We start from the raw sequence: 24,549 nt of genomic DNA, 5'->3' as shown, positions 1-24,549 counted from the left end.
ATCTCTCATTATGGTCTCTCTATTACAGAATTGAATCCATGACATACCAATAGCAAAGAGTATTGTTATTAGAAAAAACATTGTGCACAAAACTCAACAGAAGCGGGAGGGCGCAGAGGACAGGACGAGCCGAGCGGTAAAATCAATAGACAGTGAGGACATCGTCCTGGTTCTAGTTAGGCTGGTGGTGCACTCGGTAGCTAGCCAGATTTGATAGGTCTCTGGCACTTCAAATGAATGAGTCTCTGTCAGTTATGTTTAGTATCTGCATAGTTAATACCATCAGTAGCAAGCTACTGTTGCGAGCAACTTCGAGAATAATAAATATACACTTGAGCACCCTCCAAAAAGTTATACTTTTCAACAGCTTACCTTGAAATAAAATGTAAATTCTCATCATCCTCTCTTTCAAAGTCGGCAAATACACCTCCTATGACAGTTCTGGCTTTTGCATTGACTGTATGCTATCAGGATAGTCTATACCTCTAATCATCTTTGCTGATAGCGATGTTTCCAGAAGTGGATAAATTGGTCTAATTTAGCATGTATGGTAAAGCCTCAACCCTTAGCTAACTCTTCATATTCAAATGAGCTCAAAAATGTTTTAATAAGGACAAATTGTTTTGTGTCACTACAGCGCCAGCCATAAAAAGCAAAAATATACACGTTGTAATTGAGCGGAGTGTCAAAGAGAACAGTACGTTCACTGCCCACCCGGCATCAGTTGGGTCATTATCATTCAAAACAAAGCATTCTAAAATAAATTGCACGCACGCCTAAAGTTATTCTTATTTCATTGTGTTACTATTTTCCATTAAGTTTATTCAGAAATGTTTTCTTGCAGAGTTTTAAAAAAGTAAGTATTGTTGTTTAAAGGGGTCATACGTAAGCATTTCACATAAGGTCCACTACACCCGTTATAGTTGGCACATGTGACTAATAAAATTTGATTTGGTGAGTTTAGGCCTTTAGTTGTCATTATATTCCCCCAGCAAGTGTCTCACCTGTATACAGTCCCCAGCTGAATGTAATGGAAGGCATCAATTTTCATCAACAGTCCCTGCATGAAAAAATATAATTTTATTGACTGAACTACCATTTCACTCTCAAACTTTGAATGTTTAAAAGCTTTTATACACCCATAAAAACACTTACCTTCTGAATATCATAGTGGAGACCACGAGCAGCGAAGTTGGGAATATAGTCATACTTGCTAATGCCCTCTGGATACTGTTAGGGGAATTAAAAGTAACAATTTAAATTCAAACAAACAATAAACAACGTGCACAATGACCATTTGTATGAGGATATGAGGCAAACAGCATCACATTTCCGTCAAACTAACCTTGTAGTGTTTGACAAGGAAGTCTCGAGCTGTGTTGTAGATCATTGTATCAAGAGTGTTGGAGTACAAAGCGAGCGTGTAGTCATAGTCAAAGCCATAGATTTCCACTTCGTCCAAGTCAACCTCATTGTTGGCATAGATGGTGGAGGGGTTCAGTAAGTTACATACACCTGGAGGAATCAAATCTGCAGAAAAGGAGGGGGAGACATTACACACAAAAAAAATCTAACATGATCCAGCTTCATGATGTCTTAAATGCATTGTGTGGATAATCTAAAGAGCCTGTGCTTACAATTTTGGGCAGTAAGTGGTCGATTGTTCAAAATGGCCAAAGATATACAGTTGAAGTCGGAAGTTTACAGAAGCCTTAGCCAAATACATTTAAACTCAGTTTTCACAATTCCTGACATTTAATCTTAGTAAAGACTCCCTGTCTTAGGTCAGTTACGATCACCACTTTATTTTAAGAATGTTAAATGTCAGAATTTTTTTATTATTTTTTTATTTATTTCACCTTTATTTAACCAGGTAGGCTAGTTGAGAACAAGTTCTCATTTGCAACTGCAACCTGGCCAAGATAAAGCTTAGCAGTGTGAACAGACAACACAGAGTTATACATGGAGTAAACAATTAACAAGTCAATAACACAGTACAAAAAAAGGCGAGTCTATATACATTGTGTGCAAAAGGCATGAGGAGGTAGGCGAATAATTACAATTTTGCAGATTAGCACTGGAGTGATAAATGATCAGATGGTCATGTACAGGTAGAGATACTGGTGTGCAAAAGAGCAGAAAAGTAAATAAATAAAAACAGTGTGGGGATGAGGTAGGTGAAAATGGGTGGGCTATTTACCAATAGACTATGTACAGCTGCAGCGATCAGTTAGCTGCTCAGATAGCACATGTTTGAAGTTGGTGAGGGAGATAAAAGTCTCCAACTTCAGGGATTTTTGCAATTCGTTCCAGTCACACAGGCAGCAGAGTACTGGAACGAAAGGCGGCCAAATGAGGTGTTGGCTTTAGGGATGATCAGTGAGATACACCTGCTGGAGCGCGTGCTACGGATGGGTGTTGCCATCGTGACCAGTGAACTGAGATAAGGCGGAGCTTTACCTAGCATGGACTTGCAGATGACCTGGAGCCAGTGGGTCTGGCGACGAATATGTAGCGAGGGCCAGCCGACTAGAGCATACAAGTCACAGTGGTGGGTGGTATAAGGTGCTTTAGTGACATAACGGATGACACAGAATAATAGTAGAGAGAATGACTTATTTCAGCTTTTATTTCTTTCATCACATTCCCAGTGGGTCAGAAGTGTACATACACTCAATTAGTATTTGGTAGCATTGCCTTTAAATGGTTTAATTTGGGTCAAACATTTTAGTTAGCCTTCCACAAGCTTCCAACAATAAGTTGGGTAACTTTTGGCCCATTCCTCCTGACAGAGCACAGAGCTGGTGTAAATGAGTCAGGTTTGTAGGCCTCCTTGCTCACACACATTTTTTCAGATAATGCCCACAAATTTTATATAGGATTGAGGTTAGGGCTTTATGATGGCCACTCCAATACCTTGACTTTGTTGTCCTTAAGCCATTTTCCCACAACTTTGGAAGTATGCTTGGGGTCATTGTCCATTTGGAAGACCCATTTGTGACCGAGCTTTAACTTCCTGACTGATGTCTTGAGATGTTTGCCTCAATATATCCACATATTTTCAACCCTCATGCTGCCATCTATTTTGTGAAGTGCACCAGTCCCTCCTGCAGAAAAGCACACCCACAACATGATGCTGCCACCCCTGTACTTCAAGGTTGGGATGGTGTACTTCGGCTTGCAAGCCTCCCCCTTTTTCCTACAAACACAACGATGGTCATTATGGCCAAACAGTTCTATTTTTGTTTCATCAGACCAGAGGACATTTCTCCAAAAACTATGAACTAAAAAGCCAGACGGCTTTTTTTATGGCAGTTTTGGCGCAGTGGCTTCTTGTTTACAATTATTTTGCAAAGCACGCGACGCAAGTGTTGTGGAAGGCATGTTAGGTTAAATCTAGATTTGGTCATTCCTGAATTAGGAATCATTTAAGAGGTGCAATATGGAAAAATTGCGCCGGCATTTCTTGGTTGCTGAAATTCTAATAGCCTAATTTCAGTTTGTGAAAACGAGCACTTAAGAGTGTAGAAAATCATTGTTGCATGTAAACCGCTGTAAAATATATTTGCAACAACCAAAAATATTGTATTTTCAGCTGTTTGAAGGTGGTGTTTAAAACCAAAAGTAAAAGATGCAAAAACAAAACTTAATAATGGGAAGCATAGAAACAGCAAACAACAGATCTACAGCTTTTTAGACTTACTTTCAAATTGTTTCTTTTAATTTAACTTTATTTAACTAGGCAAATCAGTTAAGAACAAATTATTATTTACAATGACGGCCTACCAGAAGGCAAAAGGCCTCCTTTCAGACTTAGTGTAAGGGGCCAGGTACAGGCCGGTGCTGATGGTGGCCGATAACACCCAGCAACAGTCAACAAAGAGTTATTTGAAAGTTTAATGCGTAAAACCAGCAAATCAAATTGTTTGGGGACAGACTTGGTGGAGACAACCGAGTACTGAAGGTGTTCCTTGGTAAAGATTGCCACTCCACCAACTTTGGAAGATCTGTCTTGCCGAAAAAGGTTATGTGAGGATGACAGATCTATAACTCAAATTTCTATGTATATTTGGTCGGGTTGCCCAAAAAGTTACATATTTCAGCTTTAATGTAACAAATCAAAAATTAAAATAATGTTATAGAAGGTAAAGTAAAAAATTTAACTGGTCCGTCAAAGAAATATATAGCCTAGGCTATGCATTATGTTTATCGCGCAGCCCCAATTTCTAGTCAAAATGACAAATGAGTAATGCCAAATTATTTAAAATGATTGGAGGTGGTTATGGTAGAGAAATTAGCATTCAATTCTCTGGCAACCGCTCGTGGACATTCCTGCAGCCAGCATGCCAATTTCACACTCCCTCAAAACTTGAGACATCTGTGGCATTGTGTTGTGACAAAACTTTGCAGTTCAGAGTGGTTGTTTATTGTCCCCAGCACAAGGTGCACCTGTGTAATGATCATGCTGTTTAATCAGCTTCTTGATATGCCACATCTGTCAAGCAGATTAATTATCTTGGCAAAGGAAAAATGCTCACTAACAGGGATGTAAACTAATTTGTGCACAAAGTTTGAAAAATAAGGTTTTTGTGCATATGGAAGAATTATGCGATATTTTATTTTAGCTCATGAAACATGGGACCAACACTTTACATGTTGTGTTTATATTTTTGTTCAGTGTAGTGTACATGTTGGCAACAATCCTTTGACTCTACACAAACCCCGCCTGTTCTGCTCTAAGGTTGCACACGCATCAGTTTTGTTGCTAAACAACCCACCCACCAATACACATTCAGTTGGCAAAAAAACATACATGTTTTAGGCAAGTAGCCCAGAAAAGGGAAGGAAAGTGCTGCTAGGTTGCACAATAGGTCTTTGTAAATAGAAGGTGATGTTTGGTAAAAGGGGATAATTGGATTTTAAAAAGCAAGAAGGATCAAGACAATTCATATTTGTATGACATTTTCAATGGAGCAATTTTTTTTAATGACACGTTTGGCAGCATGGCCTTCTTCAGGAAGTACAAAGATACAGTGATGTCTTTTGAACAAATGATGTTCCAATCAACCCTGATTTTACGTATTTATTAGCCACCAGATCCGACCCTCTTGCTTACAGCTGCAATAGGGTCAGACAGCATTCCTGTGTATATTAAGACACCACAAAGCCGGCACGAGGTATGACTCTGAAAATGTACCTCAATCCGGGGACGAGAAATGTGTTGTGCTCCGAATTGTCCCATTATACCAACTGTTAGACCAAAAAGAATGAACAACTGCTCTTTAAGTAAACTACTGTTTTTGTCCTCGTGCTAACTAACAGTAGCAACAGCAACCATTATGGAATGGCACATCTCGTTGAACAACAAGAGCCAGGGTTGCCATGTCTGCAGTTTTCCTGATAAATTGGGCTACTTAACAAAACGATGTCGCGGGTGAAAATGTATTGGCCACAGGTTTTGGGCTACTTCTAAATTGCATGGCAATTTAAAAAAATATATATTTCACTGTGTCCTGCTGCTGAAGACTATCTGGCAGTGAGGCAGTGAGAGAGTGAGAGAGAGGAGAGGGCCTGAGCGGTGTGTATGTATTGAGACTGAGCGCTGCAGCAGGCAGCTGAGTCAAGTGAGTGAGAGGAGATAGAAGAGCACATGCGCACATCCTGAAAACCTTTTACCAGTTGTAGGTAGGCTATTTAGATTGTCATTACAGAGACAGCTATTTCCAACCCTTTTTCCATAAAACATTAACACGCTATAGCTGATTGCGCATCAATAAATAACAGTGACAAAACACAGGAAATGCCTGTAGACGCTCTAGAGCGCATTAGATAAATTTGCTTGGAGGTGGTTTAAACTGCATTCTAATGTTGACTTTGCTCATGGAAAACCATATTATTAAGCAAGGGGTTTCATGCATGCTCAGTTTTGGGGTTTCGAGCGCTGCGCGAGAGGAAATTTGAAATTGCAGTTATGCTTCTGTTATGGGGAAAAGTCCACAACAAAACTGACATTAAATGTGGATAATGATACATTTGCATCCGTTGGCTATTAATTGCTATGCCTATGTAGGCTACTGTAGTCTACCATTTTATAAAATAAATATACTGAAATTACGATATCACTGGAGCCATTGCAAATCAATTTGTGCCACTTGTGTTGCCTACCTGGAGTTGGCAAACGCATTTAATAAATTGCCTATAATAATTTGCATTTAATAAATTGCCAGTTCATTGCTGTTGTAGCCTTGCGGTATTATGCAATTGTTAATGGGCAAATTAGTTAATGAAATTGGAAGTTATCGATTGTGATCATGGTCATAGTTGTATCGCAATTGCCGTTCAGCTGTTTTTAGAATGCATTAGAAAGAAGGTAACAGCCAGTCAGATCAGTTATAATATCCATTTTATGAATATTTTATTAAGTGATTAAAATTACGAACCCATCTTCAGTAGCCTATTCCAGCAGGCTATTTGGCAATGGAAACACTTCTTACTACTAAATCTCCTCGCTATTCATGTTGAATAAATTAGTCTGTCAATTTGAACTAAGCAAGCTGTTAAATAATGAATCTTATATCTTGGCTACTGTGTAGGCTATTTGAAATTAGAAGTAGGCCTATCAGGCGCTATAGGCTACCTGCATCTAGCTAACCAAACCATGGCAAAGTTGAATTACAATCGTAAATCCAGGTTTTAGTCAGTAGGCCTAGTCTATGCCTATTGAAAAGACAAGTCAATCTCCCAAATAGGCCATTTATAACGGTTTGTAGTCTTAACATCTGGCACATAATAACGGCACAACGGCCAGAAAATAGCTTAACATTCGTCTTTTAAGTTTAAAAATGGTGAATTCTCTCTTCCCTTGCAATATATTTAAATTATTTTATTAGTCACGTTAGCTCCCAATATTAATTATTTTGATGGAAAACCCTAATTTAGCTTCTTATGGTCTTTAGAAGTTACGTCGAGATCCCTTCTCAATTCGCTCAATAACGTTATGGAGAAAGTGTTTATTGGCTAAATATGGCAACTCCCCTCTTGCTGCAGTAAAAAAACATTTGGGCTAGTTTTCAAGCCTTGTGGTTGGGTTTTGAGTGGTCATTGGGCTACACATTTTGCTATACTTGGCAACCCTGACAGGCTGTTCGGGCTAACACTGCCATTTCAAAATGGCTGCTGTGCCTTCTGCAACCAAGCATTATGACAAAAAGGACAGGTTTCAGGACAAAACAGAAGTTGTTCAATCTTCGAAGTGTAACAGTTGGGATAATGGGATAACGGGACAATTCGGAGTATAACACATTTCTTATCTCTGGAATGAAGCTCATTTTCTGAGCCTTATCTTACACTAGCTCAGTGGTGTTTTAATAGGCTATTAACAGTAATGCTGTCTAACCCTAGTGCAGCTGTAAGCAAGCAGGTCAGATCTGCTGGCTAATATTCGATATATTAGGCAAGCTTTAACATTACATAAAAACATCTTACCGTGCACAAGTCGTTTCATCTCATTATACCTTGACCAAAGGTACACCTTGGAGTCAATCTTGGGTGCTGTAGTGAATGCCCTTCCAGAAAACGTCGGCGACGCCTCCTTAAATTTCTTGCCTGCGACTTGTCTGTGATTTGCGGGTGATGGAGAAGTTGGGATGGCTGTGGACCCTGTAGCCTGGATACCCGAATTTGATCCACAACTTTGACCATTTTCGCAGCATTTTCCTATTTGGTTGGTCGGACCTCCAGATGCCACGTTACCATAAGACGCAACAGATGTTTTTAAAACCCTGCAAAGCGAAGCTGCCTTACCTTTCTGCAATAACGCATGGCTAAACTTTCTTATTTTTTGGCATGACATTACTAACTGGCATTTATCAGAGTATCTCCAGAACGTTATCTAATTCAAACCTAAATGTAGGCTACAGTTGATACAGTAGCAACTGAGTCAGATGCACAAGGAAGACAGTATATCATCAACAGAGGCTATCTATATACTGAGACGGGTCTCAACCTTCTAACAAAGAGAACAAATATCCGCAAAGGAGGCGGGAACAGGCGGGAATATTCTAGCCAATGAGAGGGCAGATTCGCATGTAAACAAGTTCACCAACGTAGCCAGGAACACATTCATTTGAAAAACGTTCTTGATTTTTCAGAAAGAAATTATATCAAGATAGCCTACGTTATTCCGTATGTCAGGTAGAAATATTCTATATTGAACAAACATGCCTATCTGAACTTTCCAAAAAGTTGCTGAACCATGCCCCAGGCATGAAATAAACCCTGAAACTAGATTCCCCACATTCTGGTAGGGGGATGTTCTCTTCTGCACTGGTCAACCAATCCAGTAAATGTGAAGGAGGAGTTAAGATAGAGTGTTGCCACAGAGTTTCTAAACCCAGAGGCACAGCATTGTGAGACATCAATAATCACTTGCGAAACAGACCAAGCAGACCAGGCAGGGATTTGAGAAGTCAATGAGAGAAGTGAACAAGTAAATCAAATCAAATTGTATTTGTCAAATGCACCGAATACAACAGATGGTTTTAGACCTTACCGTGAAATGCTTACTTACAAGCCCTTAAACAAAAATACAGTTTTAAGAAAATAAGAAATTATTTACTAAAGTTTTTTTTTTTAAATAACCCAACAAAATAACAATAACCAGGCTATATACAGGGGGTACCAGTACCAAGTCAATGTGTGGCGGTACAGGTTAGTCAAGGTAATTGAGGTAATATGTACATGTAGGTAGGGGTAAAGTAACTCTGCATAAATAATAAACAGTGAGTAGCAGGGGTTGGTCAATGCAAATAGTCCGGGTAGCAATTTGATTAATTGTTCAGCAGTCTTGGGGGTAGAAGCTGTTAAGGAGCCTTTTGGACCTAGACTTGGCGCTCCGGTAGCGCTAGCCATGCGGTAGCAGAGAGAACAGTCTTTGGCTAGGGTGGCTGGAGTTATTTTGGGCCTTCCTCTGACACCGCCTAGTATAGAGGTCCTAGATGGCAGGAAACTCAGTCCAGTGATGTACTTGGCCGTATGTACTACCCTCTGTAGCGTCTTATGGTTGGATGAAGAGCAGTTGCCATACCAGGCAGTGATGCAACCGGTCAGGAGGTTCTCGACGGTGCAGCTGCAGAGGTTTTTGAGGATCTGGCGACCCATGCCAAATCTTTTCAGTCTCCCGAGGGGATAGGCATTGTCATGCCCTCTTCATGACTGTCTTGGTGTGTTTGGACCATGATAGTTTGTTGGTGATGTGGACACCAAGGATCTTGAAGCTCTCGACCCGCTCCACTACAGCCCCATCGATGTGAATGGGGCATGTTCGGCCCTCCTTTTCCTCAAGTTCCCGATCAGCTTGTTTGTCTTGCTCACATTGAGGGAGAGGTTGTTGTCCTGGCACCACACTGCCAGGTCTCTGACCTCCTCCCTGTAGGCTGCCTCATCAGTCGGTGATAAGGCCTACCAACAACTTTATATCGAAGGAGGGCGTTTGATTTGACGGACTGTACATGAGCAGTTCGGAATGAGATGACCATTAGACCCAATGATGTGTTTCTGCGCACGAGCTTAGCTAGCCAACGTCGCCATGACATCGCCTACAAGTGTGATTGCCGTAGCCTCAAAACAGTCTGAATTAATCTAAAATAACTCAAGAAATCTGTCATTAATTTAGAAGTTTTTGCTATGTAGATCTTAGGGCATCCGACTAGGGTGTTTGGTGCAGTATTTCTCAAGTGAAAGAATGTGCATGAGGACAGGCACTTCATAGAAGAATCCCTACTGTTGACCAATCGCTGACGAGGGCGCGTAGACTTCGGCTGCCGACTTTGGCTGATTAAAAATCCCTTGCAGAAGTCACAATGTCATCATAATATATGCACAAACTGTTCCGAAATGTTTCGGCTGGGAAGCACGTGGACTCCTTTAGTCCTTCCAGGTCATTCACACCTTGTCCAGTGGGGAATCAACAAGCAATTGTCTGGACTTCACATAGCCTTGGGAGTTGCAGGATTGGTGCAAATTTTACAAGTCTGTGGAACATTTTCACAACTCTAAGCACAAAAATCAAATCAGCTCATCAAAACTTTAAGCACATTTTCAATTGACTGAGTACAACAAAACAAATTCCCAAAGTCACATGTTCACTGCACCTAATCACTCTTTCAATTTGGATACATATTCAGCCTAAGTATCAGTTTTTCAAAATTCAATATTCTCTTGACTTTTTAATTAAGTATTACTTAATCAAACTGCCCAAACGTACAGTGAGCTCCTAAAGTATTGGAACAGAGACATATTCATAATTTTTTTGAGCTCTGTACTCTATCACTTTGGATTTGAAATGATACAATGACTATGAGGTTAAAGTGCAGACTGTCAGCTTTATTTTCATCCATATCGGGTGAACCATTTAGAAATTACAGCACTTTTTGTACATAGTCTCCACATTTTAGGGGACCAAAAGTATTAGGACAATTCACTTACGAGCATTAAAGTAGCAAATTACTTATATGTGTTTGAAAGTAGTCAAAAGTTAAGTATTTGGTCTCATATTCCTACTTTCAATGACTACATCAAGCTTGTGACTCTACACATTTGTTGGATGCATTTGCTGTTTGTTTTGGTTGTGTTTCAGATTATTTTGTGCCCAATGGAAATTAATGGTAAATAATATATTGTGTCATTTTGGAATCACTTTTATTGTAAATAAGAATAGAATATGGTTCTAAACACTTCTACATTAAGGATGCTACCATGATTACGGACAATCTTGCATGAGCCGTGAATAATGATGAGTGAGAAAGTTACAGAAGAACAAATATGACCCCACCCCCAACCCCCCAAAAATGCTAACCTCTCACCATTACAATAAGCATTAGCATTTTGGGTGGTATGATATTTGTGCATCTAACTTTTTCTTTCATTATTAGTCACGATTCATTCAGGATTATCTGTAATCATTGTAGCAATGTTTTCACTTTGTCATTATGGGGTATTGTGGGTAGATGGGTGCAATTTTTTTTAACCAATTTTAAATTCAGACTGTTATGTGGAATAAGTCAAGGGGTATTAATACTTTCTGAAGGCACTGTATATACTTGATAATAAAACTGTAAAACTGCCATGTTATAAAAATGTGTGCATGTCAAGATATGGTGAAATACTGTATGGAAAAGTATATTTACCATCAACTCTTCTTCCTATTCAGCACTTCAAAAATAACTGTTTTGAAATGTGTGTCTGCATTAGTTTGCTGTTGGATTAAATGGTAGTTAAGAAGACTAAATGGTGAGCCTGTCATTATCTGATTTACAGTATTTGATGGATTTTCCATATCCGTCCCCATCACTAGCAAATATAAATATTCACACAATAACACAATAAACAATCTAGTTGAAGGTTTTTGCAGGCTCTTCACCACACTGCTGAATTCATTATTCACTACTGAACAATCCTTCAGACAAAACACAAAAGGTTTCATACAATTTGAATTCAAGGATAGGATAGGATAAAGCAATCCTTCTCACCCCCCCCCCCCCCTTAAATGATTTAGATGCACTATTGTAAAGTGGCTGTTCCACTGATGTCAGAAGGTGAATTCACCAATTTGTAAGTCGCTCTGGATAAGAGCGTCTGCTAAATGACTTAAATGTAAATGTAAATGTAAGTTGTTCCATACTGAGAACAGGCATTTACACTTTTCTTAAAGATTTTGCTGATGTGATTTATTTGTGTTTTTTATAATCGATTAGCCTCAGGGTATTGTGGAGATATGGATTTTGTTTACAGTTCCATTTTTTAAAGATATATTTTGGGAATGCTTTCATTTAGAATTTTTGTGTATATTTTCATTCACAGGTTGAATGTCAATAAAAAGTTGTATTATTGAGTGGTTTGACTTTACAATGTGCAGCTACATTATACACTAGATAGCTTTATAAGAATCCATTCCTAATTGACTGAAATGCCTTCATGGTCAAGTTGTTTTAATTAAACATTCTAATATATCCCCCAGTGTCTCAGTACTAAAGGTTTTCCATACCACATCTTCAGAATCATTTTGACCCACCCTTGGTTTTTGATGGATATGACATGACAACACTTTGGCTATCTTAGCAGCCCCATTTCAGATATTTATACTCCAAAAATAAATTTGTACAGGGGAATTAAATGTTTATATGTTAAACTGTTGAGAAATATAACCTATGGTGAAACAGGGAGACACTGATGTTTTAATTACTACACATATATAAAAGTCTCATTCTGACAATAAACAAGTAGCTTTATGCTTTTAAAGGATGTTACAATATATATTTACATTGTCAAGATATGTCAGTACTGTACTTCTACACTAATACTACTTTGTAACATACTACTACTGCACTACTATCCAAGATGGTAACCCTTTAAACTCGTACCCGTATAAGGGTTGAAAATGGCAGATTGGGGCACTGATAAGCACCTAAACTGGAAGGCAGTGGCGGTACTGTAACATTATATAAATTAAGTTAGAGCTCAGGCTCTGCGCCTCACAGCACCGTAAGGGCTTTGACTGACAGCAGTTCTGAACTTGAGCATCGCACATGACAAGAAGTTGCCACCATTCCTCTGGCTAATTGGACAACTTTTGCAACATGAGTGAGGGGAATGGTGTAAATTAAGAGGACTCAGTGTATTTTGAAAGATGAGACATTGAGGACTATAATAAATATCGCTTTGATGTCATACAAGCAAGCCAAAGACCCGTGAGTCCAAATGTGCACTTCACATTTCCATATCAAAAACTCATGTCATATACAGTGTCAATATTTTCTATCATAGTTTGATGTACAGTTACAAGATGACATGGCACCATACCTTGAGTTGTTCTGAGCCTATGAGCCCATGAGCCCATGTTTGTCTATTGTGAAGACAATTTACCGCAGAACACACACCTGAATGCAGTCCTTTCAATCCACACCAAAATTACAATCTGTTTCTCTGAATTTCCACTTTATGATCATATTTTATAACCTTTTGAGTCAAAGTGCATTGAAATTACTTAGGAACTGATAGGTGTGTAGCCACTTGGACACACCAGTTAGTCCTCTCACTCAAAACCATGTCATATTTTGTTTTATGTTGCACCGACCCAAGTTTTCCAGGAACATAGCTATCATGTTACTTACTGATGGTATTTTCAGATTTTGTTATCAACAAATGCGGCAAAAAGTACAGTACATGTAAAATGCATGTAAAAATCAACAGTGTAATGTTTGGATTCAGTCTTGTGTCCGGTGAACTGTTGTGTCCTCAACTTTGGCCTAATAATATTCCCATAATCTCCAAACTGTTCCCTTTCAATTGCTACCATGCATATGTTTTTCATATTTATTCAGTAAGAAGCATTTCAATATCTACATGTACATACTACCTCAATCAGCTTGACTAACCGGTGTCTGTATGTTGCCTCGCTACTTTTAGAGCCTCGCTACTGTATATAGCCTGTATTTTTACTGTTGTTTTATTTCTTTACCTACCTATTGTTCATCTAATTCATTTTTTGCACTATTGGTTAGAGCCTGTAAGTAAGCATTTCACTGTAAGGTTGTATTCGGCGCACGTGACAAATAAACTTTGATTTGATTTATTGTCTCTCCTGTGAAATGCTCCATTCATGTCAGGCCCTTTCTTTAAAAAATAATCATGTTTGGTGGTGTTTAAATCACCCCAATTCTCTGGTTATAAATACATTAACCATGATTGGGATAATTTTAAATCCACATCTCTACTATTAATAAAATATTTTGGAATAGGAGAAAGTAAATGTTACCAACACACCCAACCTCAGTTCCATCACAGACATTTGGGCACCATGACCTGACAACCAACCAATTGTGTTGCTGATGTTACAAACATTAAGTCCGACCATTTGGTCTGGTCAAAGAGCAGAACAGCCCTTTCAAATGGATACATCCTCTCAGCCTTGATTGCCGAAACTCAGCAAAGACCCCCCCGCCCTCCATACAGATCAAAGTAGCCAGATCATGGTGACCCCAGAGTTATATCATTTTATTACCTAATTGTATTTCCTCCTGCTATGTCCTTCTTGTAAATCACGAGGCGTGAAATAACGTTTGACAGAACAAATCCCACGTCAACTACTTTGGCAATGTGTTTAGGTTGACTTAAGTCTTCTTCCACTTCAGTAAAACGTCAACAAATCAAATTCTGTCACATGTGCCGAAATCAACAAGTGTAGATCTTACAGTGAAATGCTTACTTACAAGCCCTTAAATGACAAATGTGTGTAGAAATAGGCTGGATGTTAAGGTCTAACCAAGCCCCCACCAAAATGTGCCCTGAAACGCCAGTAATCTCTTCTCACTGTCCTCATTTTCACAAGATAAGCCAACTCCTTATTCTTGATCATTGTATTTGAGAAAGATATTTTAATTGTAAAAACAATTAGCATAATGTCAAATATTTTATTGCAGAAAAGCATCTTGGTCTCTCACATGGCTTAACCCTGGAGCATGAGGGCTCAACATGTAAAAGTGTTGGTCCCATGTTTCATGAGCTGAAATAAAAGATCCCAGAAATGTTCCATACTCACAAAATCCTTATTTCTCAAAAATGTTGTGGACAAATGTTTTTACATGTAACGGTTGTCATCTGGAGATAGAGTGGACCAAAGCACAGTGTGGATAGTGTTCATCTTTTTAATGGAAAGCTGAACACTTCAAAAACACAAACCAAAACAGTTCTATCTGGTACAGCCAAACAAAGACTGAAAATAACCACTCACAATCCCCAACAGAAGACAGGCTACCTAAATATGGTTCCCAATCAGTGACAATGACTAACACCTGCCTCTGATTGAGAACTATATCAGGCCAAACAAGAAACGCAACCTAGAAACCCAAAACATAGAATACCCACCCAACTCACGTCCTGACCAACTAAAACAAAGAAATAACACAAGAACTAGGGTCAGAACGTGACATTACATCCCTGATAGTGAGCATTTCTCCTTTGCCAATATATTATTTATTTATTTGACCTTTATTTAACTAGGCAAGTCAGTTAAGAACAAATTCTTATTTACAAAAACAGCCTACACCGGCCATACCCAGACGACGCTGGGCCAATTGTGCACCATCCTATGGGACTCCCAATCACAGCTGGTTGTGATACAGCCTGGATTTGAACCATGGTGTCTGTAGTGACACCTCTAGCACTGACACACAGTGCCTTTGACTGCTTCACCACTCCGGATAATCCATCCACCTGACATGTGAGGCATATCAAGAAGCTGATTAAACAGCATGATCATTGCACAGGCTGTATCATTATCCAGGCTGTATCACAACCAGCTGTGACAACCTTGTGTTGGGGACAATAAAAGGCCACTCTAAAATGTGCAGTTTTGTCACAACACAATGTCATAGATGTCTCAAGTTTTGAGGGAGCATGCAATTGGCATTCTGACTACACGAATGTCTACCAGAGCTGTTGTTCAGTTCTCTACCATAAGCCTCCTCCAACGTTGTTCTAGAGCAGTGGTTCCCAAACCTTTTATAGTGCCGTACCCCTTCAAACATTCAACCTCCAGCTGCATACCCTCTCTAGCACCGGGATCACACTATACAATACACACTATACACTACACACTATACACTACACACTATACAATACATTTATTAAACATAAGAATGAGTGTGAGTTTTTGTCACAACCCGGCTCGTGGGAAGTGACAAAGAGCTCTTATAGGACCAGGGCACAAATAATAATATAATAATAATCAATAATTTTGCTCTTTATTTAGCCATCTTACATATAAAACCTTATTTGTTCATCAAATGAATTACTCACCACAGGTTAATGAGAAGGATACACATAAATCATTTTTCACTCTGAGCGCAGCCCAATCCGGAAATCTGTCAGTGGCTTCTGATTAAATCAAATTTTCACAGAACCCCTTGTTGCAATTTCGAGGAGGCTCTCTTGTTCAGATATCAGTAAATGGACTGGAGGAAGGGCATGAAAGGGATAACGAATCCAGTTGTTTGTGTCGTCCATTTCGGGAAAGTACCTGCGGAATTGCACACCCAGCTCACTTAGGTGCTTCGCTATATAACATTTGACATTGTCTGTAAGTTTGAGTTCATTTGCACACAAAAAATCATACAATGATGGAAAGACCTGTGTGTTGTTCTTGCTAATGCAGACATAGAAGAGCTCCAACTTCTTAATTATAGCCTCAATTTTGTTCCGCACATTGAATATAGTTGCGGAGAGTCCCTGTAATCCTAGACTCAGGTCATTCAGGCGAGAAAAAACATCACCCAGATAGGCCAATCATGTGAGAAACTCGTCATCATGCGAGCATTCAGGCAAGTGAAAATTATGGTCAATAAAGAAAACTTTAAGCTCGTCTCTCAATTTAAAAAAAACTGTGTCATACTTTGCCCCTTGATGACCAGTGCACTTTTGTATGTTGTAAAAGTGTTACATGGTCGCTGCCCATAACATTGCATAATGCAGAAAATACACAATAGTTCAGGGGCCTTGCATTTAACAAAGTGAACCATTTTCACTGTAGTATCCAAAATGTCTTTCAAACTGTCGGGCATTCCCTTGGCAACAAGAGCCTCTCGGTGGATGCTGCAGTTTACCCAAGTGGCATCTGGAGCAACTGCTTTCACGTGCATTACCACTCAACTGTGTTTCCCTGTCATGGCAGATACCAACACATCTTGACCACCAAAGTCCATTTGATGTCACAAAGCTGTCCAGCACTTTAAAAAATATCCTCCCCCATTGTCCTGGTTTCCAGTGGTTTGCAGAAGAGGTCTTCCTTAATTGACCCACATAAACGTACCAGACATATACCAGGAGCTGTGCCAGGCCCGCGATCTGTTGACACATCCAGCTGTAACTCATAGAATTCACTGGCTTGTGTGCGAAGCAGTAATTGTTTCTAAACATCTCCTGCCATATCACTAATACTTGTGAAACAGTGCTGTTTGATGAAGACATTGTCTGTATAGTTTTTTGGGCCTTTTCCCCCAGCATTGTCCCAGCCACAACTGCGGCTGCAGGAAGAATTAAGTCCCCCACAATAATATGGGGCTTGCCTGTCCTAGCTCACCACATAAGACGCTTCTAGCCCCTTCTTATTAATGGTATCTGATGCTTTTATACATGTCTTACTACTCAAAGGTCATCTTAATTCTCAGTTTTAAAAAAGTACTGTGGCTTAATATTTTTCAAATCCATTTTTTCCCGTGAGAGAGTAACGTTGGGTTTGTTTTCAAATTCTTTGTGAGTCTGTGTAATCTGAAGGACATTTGTGTCTCTAATATGTCCATACATTTGGCAGGAAGTTAGGAAGTGCAGCTCAGTTTCCACTTAATTTTGTGGGCAATGTGCACATCGCCTTACTTCTCTTGAGAGCCAGGTCTGCCAACGGCTGCCTCTCTCAATAACAAGGCTATGCTCACTGAGTCCGTACATAGTCAAAGCTTTCATTAATTTTGGGTCAGTCACAGTGGTCAGGAACACTGTGTTCTCTCTGTTTAGGGCCAAGTAGTCAAGTAATTATCTTTTTGTTTTATCATGTTTTGTCCTGGGACTCTTTATATATATATATATATATATATATATATATATATATATATATATATATATATATATATATATATATATATATATATATATATATATACATTTCACCTTTATTTAACCGTTAGGCCAGTTGAGAACAAGTTCTCATTTACAACTGCGACCCAGCCATGATAAAGCTGACTTCCGCCGATGTCGGCTCCTCTCCTTGTTCGGGCTTCGTTCAGTGGTTGACGTCACCGACCTTCTAGCCATCGCCGCTCCATTTTTCATATATCTCTTTGTCTTGTCTTGTTTCCACACCTGGTTTTCATTTCCCCAATTAAGCTACTTGTATTTAACCCTCTGTTTCCCATCATGCTTTGTGTGTAATTGTTTCTTGTTGCTGTGGTGTCTTTTGACACGCTTTACTTTTGTTATGTTCCGTGATTTTTGAGCGCATTTTATTTATGTTGTGCTCCCGTTTTGGAACGTTAATAAAGTGCGCCTGTTTATATCATACTAATCTCCTGCACCTGAATTTGCCTTTTTACACACACTGACAAAAGCAAGCAGTGCGACAAAAACAACACAGTTACACATAAACAAACGTACAGTCAATAACACAATAGAAAGAAATACATGTACAGTATGTGCAAATGTAGAAGAGTAGGGAGGTAAGGCAAGAAATAGGCCAAAGAGGGAAAATAATTACAATTTAGCATTAACACAGGAGTGATAGATGTGCAGATGATGATGTGCAGTAGAAATACTGGGGTGCAAAAGAGCAAGAAGATAAATAACAATATGGGGATGAGATAGTTGGGTGTTCTATTTACAGATTGGCTGTGTACAGGTACAGTGATCGGTAAGCTGCTCTGACAGCTGATGCTTAAAGTTAGACTAGGAGATATAAGTCTCCAGCTTCAGTGATTTTTGCAATTTGTTCCAGTCATTGGCAGCAGAGAACTGGAAGGAAAGGCAGTCAAAGGAAGTGTTGGCTTTGGGGATGACCAGTGAAATATACCTGCTGGAGCGCATGCTACGGGTGGGTGTTGCTTTGGTGACCAGTGAGTTGAGATAAGGCGGGGCTTTACCGAGCAAAGACTTACAGATGACCTGGAGCCAGTGGGTTTGGCGATGAATATTTAGCGAGGGCCAGCCAACGAGAGCAAACAGGTCGCAGTGGTGGGTAGTATATGGGGCTTTGGTGACAAAACGGATGGCACTGTGATAGACTACATCCTGTTTGCTGAGTAGAGTGTTGGAGGCTATTTTGTAAATGACATCACCGAAGTCAAGGATCGGTAGGATAGTCAGTTTTACGAGGGTATGCTTGGCAGCATGAGTAAAGGATGCTTTGTTGCGAAATAGGAAGCTGATTGTCAAGACCCGGTTACAAACTCGGGTCTCTGGTGTGAGAAACAGTCACTTAGCAAACTGAGCCACTAATAGTCGACAGAACCCAGAAGATGAGGCAGACACAGCAGTACTTGAGACGGTGTTTTAATAAAGTAAAAAGGAAAGTTCTTCAGGCAAAAATATAAATCCACAACGTCAAAAGCAATTCCAAGAGAAAAAGGTAATCCTCCAAGTCAAAAGGTAAATCCACAAGGTGCTAGGTACAGCCGAAAAAAGCCTCAAAAGATAATCAAAAATAAATAAACGAGAACAAACACAGAGTACCACAAGAGAGTCCAACTGGAGCAACAAATGTTCACAGCATCGCTGGGGCTGGGTGCTAACATTCAAACACAGAGCAAAGAACTGAGGACAACTAAGGGTTTAAATACATTCAAGGGAAACAAGGCACAGGTGCAAATACTAACTGGAAACAAGGGAAAACAAAAGGGTCAAAAAGCACAATGGGGGCATCTAGTGGCCAAAACCGGAACAATCCTGGTCAAATTCTGACACTGATTCTAGATTTAATTTTGGATTGGAGATGCTTAATGTGAGTCTGGAAGGAGAGTTTACAGTCTGACCAGACACCTAGGTATTTGTAGATGTCCACATATTCTAAGTCATAACCGTCCAGAGTAGTGACGCTAGTCGGGGGGGCGGGCGCGGGCAGGAATCGGTTGAAGAGAATGCATTTAGTTTTACTTGCATTTAAAAGCAGTTGGTGGACACGGAAGGACTGTTGTATGGCATTGAAGCTCGTTTGGAGGTTTGTTAACACAGTGTCCAAAGAAGAGCCAGATGTATACAGAATGGTGTCGTCTACGTGGAGGTGGATCAGAGAATCACCTGCAGCAAGAGCGACATCATTGACATATACAGAGAAAAGAGAATTGAGAATTGAACCCTGTGGCACCCCCATAGACACTGCAAGAGGTCCGGACAACAAGCCCTCCGATTTGACACACTGAACTCTATCTGAGAACTAGTTGTTGAACAAGGCGAGGCAGTCATTAGAGAGACCAAGCCTATTGAGTCTGCCAATAAGAATGCGGTGATTGAATGAGTCGAAAGCCTTGGCCAGGTCGATGAAGACGGCTGCACAGTACTGTCTTTCATCGATGGCGGTTATAATATCGTTTAGGGCCTTGAGTGTGGCTGAGGTGCACTCATGACCAGCTCGGAAACCAGATTGTATAGTGGTGAAGGTACGATGGGATTCGAAATGGTCGGTGATCTGTTTGTTAACTTGGTTTTCGAAGATTTTAGAATTGCAGGGCAGGATGGATATACAGTAGGTCTATAACAGTTTGGGTCTAGAATGTCTCCCCCTTTGAAGAGGGGGATGACCGCTGCAGCTTTCCAATCTTTGGGGATCTCAGACGATACAAAAGAGAGGTTGAACAGGCTAGTAACAGGGGTTGCAACAATGGATTATTTTGCAAAGAGAGGGTCCAGATTGTCTAGCCCAGCTGATTTGTAGGGATCCAGATTTTGCAGCTCTTTCAGAACATCAGATGTCTGGATTTGGTTGAAGGAGAAGCGGGAGGGGGGATGTTTCCTAGCCTCAGTGCAGTGGGCAGCTGGGAGGAGGTGCTCTTACTCTCCATGGACTTTACAGTGCCCCAAAACTTTTTGAAATTAGTGCTACAGGATGCAAATTTCTGTTTGAAAAAGCTAGCCTTTCCTAACTGACTGTGCATATTGGTTTCTGACTTCCCTGAAAAGTTGCATATCGCGGGGGCTATTCGATGCTAATGCAGAACGCCACAGGATGTTTTTGTGCTGGTCAAGGGCAGTCAAGTTTGGGGTGAACCAGGGGCTATATCTGTTCTTAGTTCTACATTTTTTGAATTTGGCATGCTTATTTAAGATGGTGAGGAAAGCACTTTTAAAGAGCAACCTGGCATCCTCTACTGACGGGATGAGGTCAATATCCTTCCAGGATACTCAGTCCAGGTCGATTAGAAAGGCCTGCTCACTGAAGTATTCTAGGGAGAGTTTGACAATGAAGAGGGGTGATCGTTTGACCGCGGACCCATTACGGATGCAGGCAATGAGGCAGTGATCACTGAGATCCTGGTTGATGACAGCAGAGGTGTATTTAGAGGGCAAGTTGGTCAGGATGATATCTAAGAGGATGCCTATGGTTACGGATTTAGGGTTGCACCTGGTAGATAATTTGCGTGAGATTGAGGGCATCTGGCTTAGATCGTAGGACAGCTGAGGTGTTAATCATATCCCAGTTTAGGTCACCTAACAGTACAAACTCTGAAGATGGGGTCAATCAATTCACATATGGTGTCAAGGGCACAGCTGGGGGCTGAGGGGGGTCTATAACAAGTGGTAACGGTGAGAGACTTGTTTCTGGAAAAGGGGATTTTTAAAAGTAGAAGCTTGAATTGTTAGGGCACAGACCTGGATAGTATGACAGAACTCTGCAGGCTAACTCTGCCGTAGATTAGAACTCTGCCCCTGTCATGACGTTGCCCTCTTTTGGTACAACAAGCCCCATCCCCTTCTCCCTGTCTCCTACACACAGGCTGCTGTGGTCAGAGAGAGGTCGTAAATTCCTGGAGGAGATTATCTCCTCATGGCCACAGTATAGAGACAGAGTGAATTTTCTTAGAGAACAAAGGAATTTCTTCCACCTCACAGAACCTGAGGTCCGAACAACATTTATGTTATGGAGAAGGTATAAATATCGGCGAAGAATCTAAGCTACAAACTGGTCCGTTTGGTACAATTTGGTGAAACTCATGGGAGACTATACGACCACATTACCATAACGCTGTTTATATATTAGCCTCAGATATGGGGTTTACATGAATGACAGGATGATACTGTTTGTAAAATTGCGTAATGTGATTTTGGAATCTTTAATGAAGGAAACTCCAATTCCCTTTTGAGTTTAACTAAATCAGAGGACCACCCATGAGCCTAGTTAGGGTCGGGCATCCTGGGACAGGCCCTTTTCTGCAACTCCCAAATAAAACCCCCACTTTGAGAATTTCTCAACTGACCATGTTTCCCTCAATTACGAGAGGACAAAGGTTGCAGACCTGCTTACCTCGATAATGAGAGGGCCAAGGTTTGAGTAGATGGCTGAATTTTGATCATTAACGGGTATCGACCTAATTCTGCTCTGCATGCATTATTTGGTGTTTTACATTGTACACAGAGGATATTGTTGCAGAATTCTGCATGTAGAGTCTAAATTTGGTGTTTGTCCCATTGTGTGAATTATTGGTTGATGAGCAGACCCCAGACCTCACAACCATAAAGGGCAATGTGTTCTATAACTGATTCAAGTATTTTTTGCCAGATCCTAATTGGTGCATCAAATTTGATGTTCCTTTTGATGGCGTTTAAAACCTCTTAAAGAGCGTGTGAATTTTTTCAGCTTTTTGTTAAAAATCTCGCAAAATTTCAACGTCCTGCTACTCATGCCAGGAATATAGTATATGCATATGATTAGTATGTGTGGATAGAAAACACTCTGACGTTTCTAAAACTGGTTAAATCATGTCTGTGACTATAACAGAACGTCTGTAGCAGGCAAAACCCGCCAGTCTTTGTATTGTCTATGGCAAGAGAAAATAGATACGGCCCAGTTTACAGTTCCTACAGCTTCCGCACGATGTCGCCAGTGTTGGGAATTGGGTTGAAGTTAATCCTTGGTGAAATGAGAAATAGGCACTTCCTGTCATCGAGTACACAGGAGAAAGTTATGGAAGAGAGAAAATCGTCCATGATTTGTTGACTTGCTGCTATTGAATACAGATCGCTCCGTGATCAATTTGATTGATTATTAACGTTTACTAACACCTAAAGTTGGATTACAAAAGTAGTTTGTTTTGTCAAAGTTTATAGGCACCTTTTTTAATTTTAAAAGTTTAAAAGAGTTTTTTCCTGGATCTGACGGTCTTCATAAATGGACATTTTGGGTATACATGGACCGATTTAATCGACAAAAAGACACAATTGTGATGTTTATGGGACATATAGGAGTGCCAACAAAGAAGCTCGTCAAAGGTAATGAATGTTTTATATTTTATTTCTGCGTTTTGTGTAGCGCCGGCTACGCAAATTATTTTGCTTACGTCCCCTTCGTGTATTTCGGGGGGTTGCATGCTATCAGATAATAGCTTCTCATGCTTTCGCCGAAAAGCATTTAAAAAAACTGACATGTTGGCTAGATTCACAACGAGTGTAGCTTTAATTGAGTACCCTGCATGTGTGTTTTAATGAAAGTTTGAGTTTTATCGAGTACTATTACTTGTCACTCTGAAATTTCCCCTGATGTTGATCCCTGTACAGGGACAGCAGCCATAAAAAGGGGCTTTCTTGCCTTGTCTCTCAGAACGTTCACGACTTTGTGGAAGTTACCTGTGGCACTGATGTTTAGGCCTACATATTGTTTGTGTGCTCTAAGGCAACGGTGTATAGATGGAATTTGTGGTCCTGGCAACTGGACCTTTTTTGGACACCATTATTTTTGTCTTACTGAGATTTACTGTCAGGGCCCAGGTCTGACAGAATATCTAGGTGCTGCTGTAGGACCTCCGTTGGGAACAGAAGTACTATATTGTCAGCAAACAGTAAATATTTGACTTCAGATTCTAGTAGGGTGATGCCGGGTGCTGCAGAATGTTGTAGTGCCCTCACCAATTCATTGAAATACAGTGGCAAGAAAAAGTATGTGAACCCTTTGGAAATACCTGGATTTCTGCATAAATTGGTCATGAAATTTGATTTGATCTTCATCTAGGTCAATAATAGACAATATACAATCACAGTCTGCTTAAACTAATAACACACAATTATTTGTTCATGTTTTTATGAACACACGGTGAAACATTCACAGGGCAGGGTGGGAAAAGTATGTGAACCCTTGGTTTTAATAACTGGTTGACCCTCCTTTGGCAGCAATAAACTCAACCAAATGTTTTCTGTAGTTGCGGATCAGACCTGCACAACGGTCAGGAGGAAATTTGGACCATTCTTCTTTACAACACTGTTTCAGTTCAGCAATATTCTTGGGATGTCTGGTGTGAACTGCTCTCTTGAGGTCATGCCCCAGCATCTCAATCTGGTCATTGTCCTGTTGCATTATCAAACTTCTGTTGAGCTTCAATTGGCAGACAGATAGCCTATGGATGTCTTAATATATTTGAGGCAGCCCCAAATCATGATGCTCTCTCCACCATACTTTACAGTTGAGATGAGGTTTTGATGTTGGTCTGATGTGCCTTTTTGTCTCCTCACAGTGTTGTGTGTTCCTTCCAAACAACTCAACTGTAGTGTCATCTGTCCACAGAATATTTTGCCAGCAGCGCAATGGAACATCCAGGTGCACTTTTGCAAACTTCAGATGTGCAGCAATGTCTTTTTTGGACAACAGTGGCTTCTTCCGTGGCGTCCTCCCATGAACACCATTCTTGTTTAGTGTTTTACCTATTGTAGGCTTGTCAGAGATGTTAGCATCTTCTAGAGATTTCTGTAAGTCTTTAGCTGACCCTATGGTTCTTCTTAACATCATTGAGAATTCTGCGCTGTGCA

At 40.2% G+C, this 24,549-nt stretch overlaps 1 protein-coding gene across 3 annotated transcripts in view; it reads right to left on the bottom strand.

Annotated features, from left to right (window-relative positions):
* The window catches only part of LOC135528120 (5'-nucleotidase domain-containing protein 2-like), a 29,956-nt gene extending 21,931 nt beyond the window's left edge, over positions 1-8,025 (bottom strand). For 2 of the 3 annotated variants that reach the window (XR_010453506.1, XR_010453507.1), the window contains exons 1-4: positions 7,486-8,025; positions 1,346-1,530; positions 1,156-1,230; positions 1,005-1,060 (exon numbers count right to left, since the gene is read on the bottom strand). Coding sequence is in view for 1 of the 3 variants with exons in the window: in XM_064956955.1 (XP_064813027.1) it covers positions 1,005-1,060; positions 1,156-1,230; positions 1,346-1,530; positions 7,486-7,852 (683 nt within the window). In the remaining 2 variants the exon portion in view is untranslated. The remainder of the gene's footprint in view (positions 1-1,004; positions 1,061-1,155; positions 1,231-1,345; positions 1,531-7,485) is intronic. The other variant, XM_064956955.1, reaches the window with a different exon arrangement.
* Positions 8,026-24,549: the final 16,524 nt, after the last annotated feature.

Source organism: Oncorhynchus masou, chromosome 33 (genome assembly GCF_036934945.1).
Source record: "Oncorhynchus masou masou isolate Uvic2021 chromosome 33, UVic_Omas_1.1, whole genome shotgun sequence".
In the NCBI taxonomy this organism is placed as follows: Eukaryota; Metazoa; Chordata; class Actinopteri; order Salmoniformes; family Salmonidae; genus Oncorhynchus; species Oncorhynchus masou.
Note: the sequence above shows the minus strand (reverse complement) of the source record. Positions and strands in the feature narration are given on the sequence as shown.